General features: G+C 44.7%; 1 protein-coding gene across 8 annotated transcripts in view; it reads left to right on the top strand.

The window, feature by feature from the left end:
* The window catches only part of LOC106562867 (GTPase-activating Rap/Ran-GAP domain-like protein 3), a 225,564-nt gene that overhangs the window by 205,402 nt on the left and 8,148 nt on the right, over positions 1-12,014 (top strand). For 5 of the 8 annotated variants that reach the window (XM_045689794.2, XM_045689792.2, XM_045689795.2 and 2 more), the window contains 6 exons: positions 156-222; positions 1,392-1,499; positions 2,166-2,284; positions 6,673-6,808; positions 8,284-8,343; positions 10,537-10,773. In XM_045689794.2, coding sequence (XP_045545750.1) covers positions 156-222; positions 1,392-1,499; positions 2,166-2,284; positions 6,673-6,808; positions 8,284-8,343; positions 10,537-10,773 — 727 coding nt within the window. The other 3 variants (XM_045689799.2, XM_045689796.2, XM_045689798.2) reach the window with 2 other exon arrangements.

Genomic DNA, 12,014 nt, shown 5'->3' with positions numbered 1-12,014 from the left:
ACAGAGCTCAACAATGGACGAGTTACAGTTTAGGGGAGACGAGTTGAAGACGGGCCAATGAATGATAATTGAATAGAATAAATTAACTATGTATTTTCTTCATAACTGAATAAAATAAACTCAATACAGTGTTCTTCTCTGTCATGTGCACACAGGTCAACTTTGTGGCAGCCATCGATGTGTACGAGGATGGGGAGGCTGGTCTTTTGTTGTGTTACAATTGTGAGTCTCTATTTATCCCTTATTTTACATCAAAGTATAAATATTTATCTGGGGTGTTTCTACATTCTAATATACAGTAACATTATAATATACACTGACTATACAAAACATTAAGAACACTCTTCATCACATAGACTGACCTGGTGAATCCTGGTGGAAGCTATGATCCATTATTGATGTCAATTGTTAAATACACTTCAATCAATGTAGATGAAGGGGAGGAGACAGGTTAAAGAAGGATTTTTAAGCCTTGAGACATGGATTGTGTCACGTCTGATTTGGACTGGTGTAGAGGCGGAATCAGATGCAGGAGACAGAGGTGCTGGAGGTGAGTGTCTTTTAATAAACTGACACACACAAACGCCGAAAAGCACAGGGCGCTATACAAAGTTTGCCTGGGAGAAACACTTTCCCATAAAACACAAAATATATATTCCACGGCACAAAAAGCAAGGAGCGCAGCCTGGTAAATCCTTAGACAAAACTGTCGGAAAACACAACGTGGACAATAAACAATCCCGCACAAAATCCCAACTGAAAACACACATTAAATAAGCCCCCACTAATGACATACACAAAACAGGTGCGGAACAGACAGACAAAACTAAGACACAGAAACAACGATCGGTGGCAGCTAATAGGCTGGCGACGACGACCGCCGAGCGCCGCCCGACCGAGGAGGGGCGCCACTTTCGTTGGATCCTGTGACAGATTGTGAATGTATGCCATTCAGAGGGTGAATGGGCAAGACAAAATATTTAAGTGCCTTTGAACAGGGTATGGTAGTAGGTGCCAGGCACACCGGTTTGGGTCAAGAACAGCAATGCTGCTGGGGTTTTCACGCTCAACAGTTTCCCATGTGTATCAAGAATGGTCCTTTCTTGATATTGTGCAACCCAATATTAGGAAGGTGTTCCTAATGTTTGGTATACTCAGTGTATTGTCGTCAACCCACAAATATCTGTTCCTATAAGATTACTTTACAAATACGTAAGATGCATCCCAAATGACACCCCATTCCCTTTATAGTACACTACTATACTACCCTATGGGCTCTGGTCAAAAGTATTGCACTGTAAAGGGAATAGGGTGCCATTTGGGACATAGACATGGTTTAACGACTGAAATTAGATGTCTTATCTCTGTCTCTCTCTCTCTCTGCTGTACAGATATCTGTTCCTATAAGAAGGTGTGTCCGTTCAACGGCTCCACCCCCATGATCCAGTCCAACGCGTCTGACTTCCACTTCAGCTGGAACCAGATGCCCAATGCCATCGGTGAGTGGTACTGGTAACCATAGTAACCAGCAGTCCCACCCCTCCCCACACCCTGCTCCCTCGGTCAGCCCAGCCTCCGGCCCTGGCCTGAGCCCTGTCGCCATGGTAACATGCAGGCTACTGAGGCTTGGTCGTCGAGTGTGTGTATCTGTGCTTCTGTGTGTTTGTTTCTGATGACTGATGAAAGCAGAGAATGGCCGACTAAGGAGACATTACTTTTTGATTTAAATAAATATGACATAAACTACAGTTTCTCTTCTACATGTTTGTGTGTGTATGTTTGTACTATGATGCTGCTTTGACAAACCAATTGTCCCCTTGGGATTAATTAAGAAACTATCATTACCTATTGTCTATTATCTATCACATATCCCAACCATTTATATCAACTTCATTTAGCCAGGTGTCTTTCTTCTGAATGTTGATGCTGTGCTTTTTATCATAATTACTTAATTGTCATGAACTCCGTGTTACCTTTGGTTGTCCGTTCTGCCTGTAACTTCACTTTTTTTTATGTTGCTGTGCAGAGCATATTATGAATGTAAATGCAGATTGGTTGTCCTGTCCATTGTAAAACCATAGCAGGAAGTTATTGTTGTTTTTGTTGTTGTGTTGCAGTTTGTTCATCCTTTATCAACCAAATAACAGGAAGTTGTTGTGTTACAGTGTGTGCATTCCCCTACATCCTGGCTTTTACCACTGACTCCATTGAGATTCGACTGGTTGTCAACGGTAACCTGGTCTATACAGCTGTGGTGCCAGAGCTGCAGCTGACTGCCTCGAGGGTGAGTCTGATTGACAGGTGGAAGTGTCCAATCATGGTAATGATTGTAATGAAAATGTGTGCACAATTGTGTATATTTTTTCATGTACACTCAGTGGCTTGTTTATTAGGTAGAACCATCTAGTACCGGGTCAGACACCCTTTTGCTTCCAGAACTGCCTGAATTATTTGGGGCATGGATTCTACAAGTCGGAAACGTTCCACAGGAACGTTGGTCAATGTTGACTCGATGGCGTCACGCAGTTGCTGCAGATTGGACGGCAGTACACCAGCCTGTACACTCTTTGAAAAAAAGGTGCTAAGTAAAACCATACAGAGTTCTTTGGTTTGCCCCATAGAGGAACCCTTTTTGGTGCTGTGTAGAACCCTTTGCAGAGGCTTCTATCTAGAACTCTCTATGTAGGGTCCTTCAAAGACCCTAATGTATATGGTTCTACCTAGAATCCTCTATGAAGGGTTCTACCTAGAATCCTCTATGAAGGGTTCTACCTAGAACCCTCTATGAAGGGTTATACCAATAATTATTTTATCATCAAAAGGTTCTTCCTAGAATTGTCTATGAAGGGCTCTACCGAGAACCCTTTTTTCTTTGGAGGGTTCTTCCTAGGACCCACCATTAGCCTGATTAGCCTTTACAATTGTATTATTTATGACAATACATTACATATTTATGACAATACATACAGTGCATTCAGAAAGTATTCAGACCCCTTACCTTTTTCCACATTTTGTTACATTACATCTTTATTCTAAAATTGATCATATAAATGTTTTTCCTCATCAATCTACAAACAATAACCTATAATGACAAATTGAAAATGTTAGACATTTTAGCAAATGTATTACAAATAAAAAACGGATACCTTATTTACATAAGTTTTCAGACCCTTTGCTATGAGACTTGAAATTGAGCTCAGGTTTATCCTGTTTCTATTGATCGTCCTTGAAATGATTCTACAACTTGATTGGAGGCCACTTGGGGTAAATTCAATTGATTGGTCATGATTTGGAAAGGCACACACCTGTCTCTATAAGGTCCCACAGTTGACAGTGCATGTCAAAGCAAAAACCAAGCCATGAGGTTGAAGGAATTGTCCGTAGAGCAATTCCAAGATTCTTTGGTCTGATGAAACCAAGATTGAACTCTTTAGCCTGAATGCCAAGCATCACATCTGGAGGAAACCTGGCACCATCCCTACGGTGAAGCATGGTGGTGGCAGCATCGTGCTGTGGGGATGTTTTTCAACGGCAAGGACTAGGAGACTAGTGAGGGTTGAGGGAAAGATGAATGGAGCAAAGTACAGAGAGATCCTTGATGAAAACCTGCTCCAAGAGCGTTCAGGACCTCAGACTGGGGAGAAGGTTCACCTTCCAATAGAACATCGACCCTAAGCACAGCCAAGACAACGCAGGAGTGGCTTCGGGACAAGTCTGAATGTCCTTGAGTGGCCCAGCCAGAGTCCAAACTGGAACCCGATCGAACATCTCTGGAGAGACCTGAAAATAGCTGTGCAGCAATGCTCCCCATCCAACCTGATAGAGCTTGACAGGATCTGCAGAGAAGAATGGGAGAAGCTCCCCAAATACAGGTGTGCCAAGCTTGTAGCGTCATACCCAAGAAGACTCGAGACTGTAATTGCTGCCATAGGTGTTTCAACAAAGAACTGAGTAAATGGTCTTAATACTTATGTAAATGTGATATTTCTGTTTTTTATTTTTAATACATTCTAAACCTATTTTTGCTTCATCATTATGGGGTATTGTGTGTAGATTAATGAGGATTTAAAAAAAGTTGTAATCCATTTCAGAATAAGGCTGTAATGTAACATAATGTGGAAAAAGTCAAGGGTTCTGAATACTTTTTGGAACCTTTTTTTCTAAGAGTGTACCGTTGACACCATGCAGGATGGGTCCATGCTGCTTATGCCAAAACTGCCATCAGCATGATGCAACAAGAACCGGGATTCATTGGACCAGGTGATGTTTTTCCACTCCTCAATTGTCCAGTGTTGGTGATCACATGCGCACTGGAGCCGCTTCTTCTTGTTTTTAGCTGATAGGAGTGGAACGGAATGGTCATCTGCCGCAATAGCCCATTCGTGACATGGATCAACAAGTTGTGCGTTCCAAGATGCCATTCTGCACACCACTGTCGTACTGTGCCATTACTTGTCTGTTTGTGGCCCGCCTGTTAGCTTGCACAATTCTTTCCATTCTCTTTCAACTAGCTTTTTTTGCTTACAGGACTGCCGCTGACTGGATGTTTTTTGTTTTTCGCACCATTCTCGGTAAACCCCAGACACTGTCATGCTTAAAGCCCAGGAAGGCAGAGTTTTCTGAGATACTGAATCTGGCCTGCCTGGCACCGACGATCATATCCCGCTCAAAGTTGTTAGCAATCAAACGAACAGTAGCTGGATGCCTGTTATCCTGCTTTTTATAGCAAGTCACGGCCACATGACTCACTTTCTGTAGGAGCGATCTATTTTCGTGAACGGGGTGGTGTACCTAATAAACTATCAGGTGAGTGTATATGCCTGTGTGCGCATCCGTTCATGAGCAAATTTGTTTTGCAAGCAGGGAAAATAAACTGTATAAAAACAATCAAACACACACAACTCTTACACAGCAGAGGGATATACAGTACACAGACTAGAGTGTACCATTTAGCAATATGAAATACAACATCGTCATGTTGTGTTGGTTAGGGAAATAATGTCATCACCTCTCATACTTTCTCTTTATCTCATTTACATTTACGTCATTTAGCAGACGCTCTTATCCAGAGCGACTTACAAATTGGTGCATTCACCTCATGATATCCAGTGGAACAACCACTTTACAATAGTACATCTATATCTTTTTTGGGGGGGAGGGTAGGGGGGGGTTGGAAGGATTACTTAATCCTATCCCAGGTATTCCTTAAAGAGGTGGGGTTTCAGGTGTCTACGGAAGGTGGTGATTGACTCCGCTGTCCTGGCGTCGTGAGGGAGCTTGTTCCACCATTGGGGTGCCAGAGCAGCGAACAGCTTTGACTGGGCAGAGCGGGAACTGTGCTTCCGCAGAGGTAGGGAGGCGAGCAGGCCAGAGGTGGATGAACGCAGTGCCCTTCTTTGGGTGTAGGGACTGATCAGAGCCTGAAGTAATCCAGACGGGAGATGACAAGTGCCTGGATTAGGACCTGCGCCGCTTCCTGTGTGAGGCAGGGTCGTACTCTGCGAATGTTGTAGAGCATGAACCTACAGGATCGGGTCACCACCTTGATGTTAGTGGAGAACGACAGGGTGTTGTCCAGGGTCATGCCAAGGCTCTTAGCACTCTGGGAGACATAATGGAGTTGTCAACCGTGATGGCGAGATCATGGAACGGGCAGTCCTTCCCCGGGAGGAAGAGCAGCTCCGTCTTGCTGAGGTTCAGCTTGAGGTGGTGATCCGTCATCCACACTGATATGTCTGCCTGACATGCAGAGATGCGATTCGCCACCTGGTTATCAGAAGGGAGAAAGGAGAAGATGAATTGTGTGTCGTCTGCGTAGCAATGATAGGATAGACCATGTGAGGATATGACAGAGCCAAGTGACTTGGTGTATAGCGAGAATAGGAGAGGGCCTAGAACTGAGCCCTGGGGGACACCAGTGGTGAGAGCACGTGGTGCGGAGATGGATTCTCGACACGCCACCTGGTAGGAGCGACCTGTCAGGTAGGACGCAATCCAAGAGTGAGCCGTGCCGGAGATTCCCAACTCGGAGAGGGTGGAGAGGAGGATCTTATGGTTCACAGTATCAAAGGCAGCAGATAGGTCTAGAAGGATGAGAGCAGAGGAGAGAGAGTTAGCTTTAGCAGTGCGGAGAGCCTCCATGATACAGAGAAGAGCAGTCTCAGTTGAATGACCAGTCTTGAAACCTGACTGATTTGGATCAAGAAGGTCATTCTGAGAGAGATAGCAAGAGAGCTAGCCAAGGACGGCACGCTCAAGAGTTTTGGAGAGAAAAGAAGGGATACTGGTCTGTAGTTGTTGACATCGGAGGGATCGAGTGTAGGTTTTTTGAGAAGGGGTGCAACTCTCGCTCTCTTGAAGACGGAAGGGACGTAGCCAGCGGTCAAGGATGAGTTGATGAGCGAGGTGAGGTAAGGGAGAAGGTCTCCGGAAATGGTCTGGAGAAGAGAGGAGGGGATAGGGTCAAGCGGGCAGGTTGTTGGGTGGGCGGCCGTCACAAGTCGCAAGATTTCATCTGGAGAGAGAGGGGAGAAAGAGGTCAAAGCATAGAGTAGGGCAATGTGATCTCTATTTCTCTCTGTCTACCTCTATTCATCTTTCCCCACATCCACTTTTTCTCCCCCCTCCATTTCATTCAATCTCTCCGTCTCCCCCCATCCCCTGCTCACGCAGTCGGACATCTACTTTGTGTCGTCCGCTCCGGTCAACTCGGCTTCCAACTGCAGCTCCCAGGACACCAGTTCCCAGAGTTCGCCACAGACGCCCACAGGCTACGAAATGCCCGTGTTCCCCTCACCGCTCGGAGACGGTAAGCCTCACATAGCAACCAAACACGTTATAGAATGACACAAAGTACAATTGGAAATGCACACTTTGTTGACTAAGAGTTTTTGACAATGTTTCTTTTTTTTCTTTACTATTTATTTGTTATTGTTTGGTGGGGGGACGTAGTATGATTTATAACATAAGCAACCTTATATAAAAAACTTGCCTGGCCCAAAGAAACCCTTGCAAGGGTAATTTATTTACTAGACAATTTTTTGTTTATTTCTATGCCGTTGAGAATTTTAATTGAGGCTGTAGTTGTGAAAAAGTTACTCCAAGGCTTGAGGCAGAATGCCACCTCTGAATCTTGGTTGGAACATTCCCAGTGGAGTGTGATATCTTTCACACCAACACATACTGTATGAACCACACACACACATACATACACATACATACACATACACACACACACACACACACACACACACACACACACACACACAGTAGGAGAGAACAGCAGTCAATGTGCATGAACCTGTGATCACACCCACCCAGCCACCAGCAGTCACCCAGTCTCTGTGACCCCAACTAAAACTCACAAGATAAAGACAGGGTTTCCCTTCAAAGACAGAGGGATCTCAATATCACCTTCTCTTTTTTGCTCGCTCGCTCGCTCTCCTCTCTCTTTCTTTCTCTTCCTCTCTCCCTTCCTCCTGTCTTTCCACTCCTTCTACACTCCCCATCCCCCTCCAATGAAGGTACTCGACCCTCAAACCTTCTAAATGTATATTGCTGTCGTCTGCAATGGAACATATTTATGATGCACTGTGTGTCCAGGAGGGACAGTTTTTAATGATACACAAGGACGTAATTTACTGTGATTATAGAGAGGGGGAGAGAGACAGAGAGAGAGATAGAGAGGTGACGACAGCTTTGCGTTTATTACAGAATATATTTAATCTCTAAGGACGAGACATGCAGTAATCATCAGACATAGACGCTAAATCTAATGACCACTGAGGTCCATAGACTCATAAGTGGGGTGGAAACACACAGTCCTTCAAATGGGTACGCACACAGGCATGCGCACACACACACACATTTACGTTAGTCCGAGTGTGTCATTTCGGGTCACCTCACCTCTATTCCTCAGGGAACTGCAGTAGCTAGTATGCATGCGCACCCTCACACAAACATGCACACTCATACTAATACTACAGAGTGCTGATGTATTATTTTGGGCAGAGAATTTGGCATTGGACCTGTACTGGGCTTTAGGGTGAAGGGTCACATTTGGGGGAGGGGTGGGGTAAGATGATACCATTTTTTTTCTGGTCCATCCTCTCTTTTTTTATTGGTCAACTCTAGTCTTGGAACACTGTTACAACCAATCACATCCTTGTGACAGTGATTGTTTCAGCTCTGGAGGTGGTGGTGCTACTACTAAATGTGTGTGTTCTGTCATACCGGTTTGAGTGTGTGTGTATTACATAACCTTCTTCTTCATCCCTGGTTCAGATTCTATACGGATCCCCTATGGTACCAAGCTTTCCCTGTACATGTCTAAGGATGCCGAAGGTACTTCAAGTAGTCTTCCACTACTCCTCGGGTTTGTCACAAATGGCACCTTTTTCCCTTATAGAGTGCACTTTTTTCTCCCAAAGCCTTGTGGGCCTTCGTCAAAAGTGGTGCGAGATAAAGGGAAAAGGGTGCCATTTGAGATGCATCCCTTCCTCTTTAGTTTTTGCATCTAGCTGCACATGCTGCCCTACTAACATGCACGGAAAAAACACAACTTTTTAGATTTTTTTATATATGAAGCGGCATGTTTGATTGACCCTGAGTTGAATGTTAAGTGAACATTATTTGTCTTCCCCATCCCCCTTGCTCTCTGTCATTCTGAAGAGGAGAGAGATTGTGAGAGAATGAGTGAGTCAGTTTAAAAGAAAAACATTTAATAGAGATGAAGAAAGTATGAAAGGGATGCAGATTCAGAAAGGTATGTGTATGAGAGAGGGAGACTGAAGAGAGAGAGGGGGAAGAGAAAGAGAGATGGAGAAGACACGTCTGCCGCAGCATGATTTACAGATTGCACTGTCGCCATAGAAGCTTTTGTCAAAGCCCCCTCTCCCATCCAGAGTGGTGGGTCAAATAGAGGTGCCACAATCTGGGGGGGTGGAGGGATGAGGGGAGGGGAGGGAAGATGGGGCGCTGACAAAAATACCACCCTCTAACCAACCGCCTATGCCTGCCGTTTCTGCTCTATGGGGACAGGTGCTTTTTCATTGGTGGAGAATTTACTCAGTTTGAGATCACATTTGTTGACATCAGGTAAGATGTGAATCCAGGCTGCTGAGACTGTGGATTGGACTGTCAAACTACATCTGGTGGTATTCGACCAATCCTGAACTATGTTAAATCATGGAATCATATCCCATTCTGATCGGAGGGTTACAAACATAACAATCCAAATATTCAATACACTTATGGTCATTACTATTGTCAGTACAACAGTTGATTTAAATCTCATCTTAGTTTTTTTTATTTTTTGGTTATTTACCCTGGAGCAGAAACAAATGTGGGATATATAGATCCATGTGATTATGGTCGCATGCTTGTTTTGATATAATTATTTTATATCTATTTAGTTTATTATTAACATTTCCGTGTGTCTGGTATTGTTCCTGGAGAGAAGTACCGGTAAAGCGGTGACAGTGAGTCGGTGAACCTGTAATAATAATATAAGTGACCCTGTGTCCCAGAATGCTACTTTCTTCACTTCTGACCCTGTGACATTTCCGAACGGCAGTCTGTTTGGTGCAGTGCAGCCTCCCATTGTTTCAGACAGTCACATAGCTGCCTGTGTGTGCTAGTATTGCCCTCCTGTCCTGCTCAAGGGGAACGCTGCATTAGAATGACCCTTCACTTCCCCCTGGTGGTTACATTAGTCATTGCAAAACAATACAGCTGGGTCATGTTCATTAGGGCTAAACGTAACAAAACATGTTGCAACGGAAATCAAATAACTAAAGTTGTTGTTGGCCAAATCCAAGCGGTCCCTCCTGGATTCAGTCCATAAATTTGGTGCCTAATGAACCCATCCCTGTTGTATCTCTGACTGGATTACAGCAGACTAGAGGTGGAATGCAGTGTTGTTATGAAATGTTAAGCATTCAATTAATTTGACTTAAACAGTTTAATTATTTATTCCAAATAATGAATAAATAATGTATAGTCGTAAATGGCTGTAATTTAGTGGTCATATTATATTACAAGAGTGTTGATATGACGACGATGATGAAATCATATTGAGATCACACACTGTGCCACTGAGTATAGTGTTATTAATCAGTTTAGATACAGGAGGCTTAATTTTAACATGACATGATCATGTTTTTCATGTTCATGTGTTCTTCTAATGTGTGCATGTGCGTGGTAAACTAACCAGTCTAAGCATGTCTCCATTTCTTCATTGCCTGAAGTTGCCTGGTGTTTAAATTGTGTCTCTCTCTTACTGCAATACCTCACTCTGTATCTCTCCTTCTCCGTCCATCCTCACCCTCCATGTGCCTCTCGCTTCTTGTCTCCCCCTCTCTCTGTTCCTCTTATTTGATCACTGCCACCCGTTCTTCCTCTGCCCTTCTCTCTATCACCCCTGTCTCACTCTCGCTCTCGCGCTCTCTCTCTCTCTCTCTCTCCCCCATCCTTTTCTCGTTCTCCATTTCATGCCACCTCTTTTTTTTCCCTATCTTACCCATCTCCCTCTCCCAGGTGAGGCACAGTGTAAGCATATTTTCAAGATCCCTCTGAGTAACCTGGTGGGCCGCAGCATCGAGAGGCCCCTCAAGTCGCCACTGGTCAACAAGGTGGTGACGGGCTTGACAGCACAGGTCCCTAGCATGTGTGTGGCCCCCACGGGGCCCCTCATGCAGGGGGCTTCACACACCCTGTCACTGTCCCGCATGGAGATCAAAGAGATTGCCAGCCGCACCCGCAAAGAGCTGCTAGGTGAGTGAGACACCAAGACTGGAATGTACATACCCACCCCTGACTACATACCTGACAGGGCATTCAGAAAGTTTAGTGGACTGAATAATATGAGTCACCCCCTCTTTCCCATCAGTGTTCATGGTCGTTTAGCTATTTGATTAACTTTTTATCTAATACACCTACAGGTGACAATGAGATATACAGTTTACACTGAGTGTACAAAACATTAAGGACACCTTCCTAATATTGAGTTTCACCCCCCCTCCCCATTTGCCCACAGAACAGCCTCAGTTAGTCAGAGCATGGACTCTACAAAGTGCTGGAAGCATTCCACAGGGATGCTGGCACATGTTGACTCCAATGCTTCCCACAGTTGTGTCAAGTTAGCTGGATGTCCTTTAGGTGGTGGAACATTCTTAATATACACGGGAAACTGTTGAGCTGTGCACCTGCTACCATACCCTGCTCAAAGGCACTTAAATATTTTGTCTTGCCCATTCACCAGGGGCGGTTCTGGGGGGGCCAGTGCCCCTGTGACAACAATTTTGGACCCCCTTGTGGCCCCCCAAAATGTGGAGTATGAAATAATTTTTACATAACTAATGTTTGCTATCGTTCTTTTTTTACATCCGTTATTAGACAGTGGCAACGCGGAACACTAATGATTATGAACATGTTTTTTTGCCTGCTAATGCCTGCAATGCAGTGAAGAAAACAACATGACAACAATAACGTCTAATGTAACTGGCCCCTCTAACAGTACAACTGGCCCCAGCTTGGCCCCCCCCCAGTTGAAATGGTCTAGAACCGCCACTGCCATTCACCCTCTGAAGTAGCAGCAGCGTAAAAGAGGGGTTTGGGAGGACAGTGCAAATCTTTTGGGTAGCCATTTGATTACCTGTTCCAAGACTTTGTGCTCCGGTACCGATTGCCGTGCGATAGTAGAGAGAACAGTCTATGACTGGGGTGGGTGGAGTCTTTGACAATTTTTTGGGCCTTCCTCTGACACGGCCTGTGATGTACTGGGCCGTACGCACTTCGCTCTGTAGTGCCTTGCGGTCGGAGGCCGAGCAGTTGCCATACCAGGCAGTGTTGCAACCAGTCACGATGCTCTCGATGTTGCAGCTGTAGATCCTTTGGAGGATCGGAGGACCCATGCCAAATCTTTTTAGTTTCCTGAGGGGGAATAGGCTTTGTCATGCCCTCTTTATGACTGTCTTGGTGTGTTTGGACCATTCTAGTTTGTTGATGATGTGGAC

Source organism: Salmo salar, chromosome 11 (assembly GCF_965601325.2).
Source record: "Salmo salar chromosome 11, fSalSal1, whole genome shotgun sequence".
NCBI lineage: Eukaryota > Metazoa > Chordata > Actinopteri > Salmoniformes > Salmonidae > Salmo > Salmo salar.
This window is presented reverse-complemented; position numbering and strand designations above follow the sequence as displayed.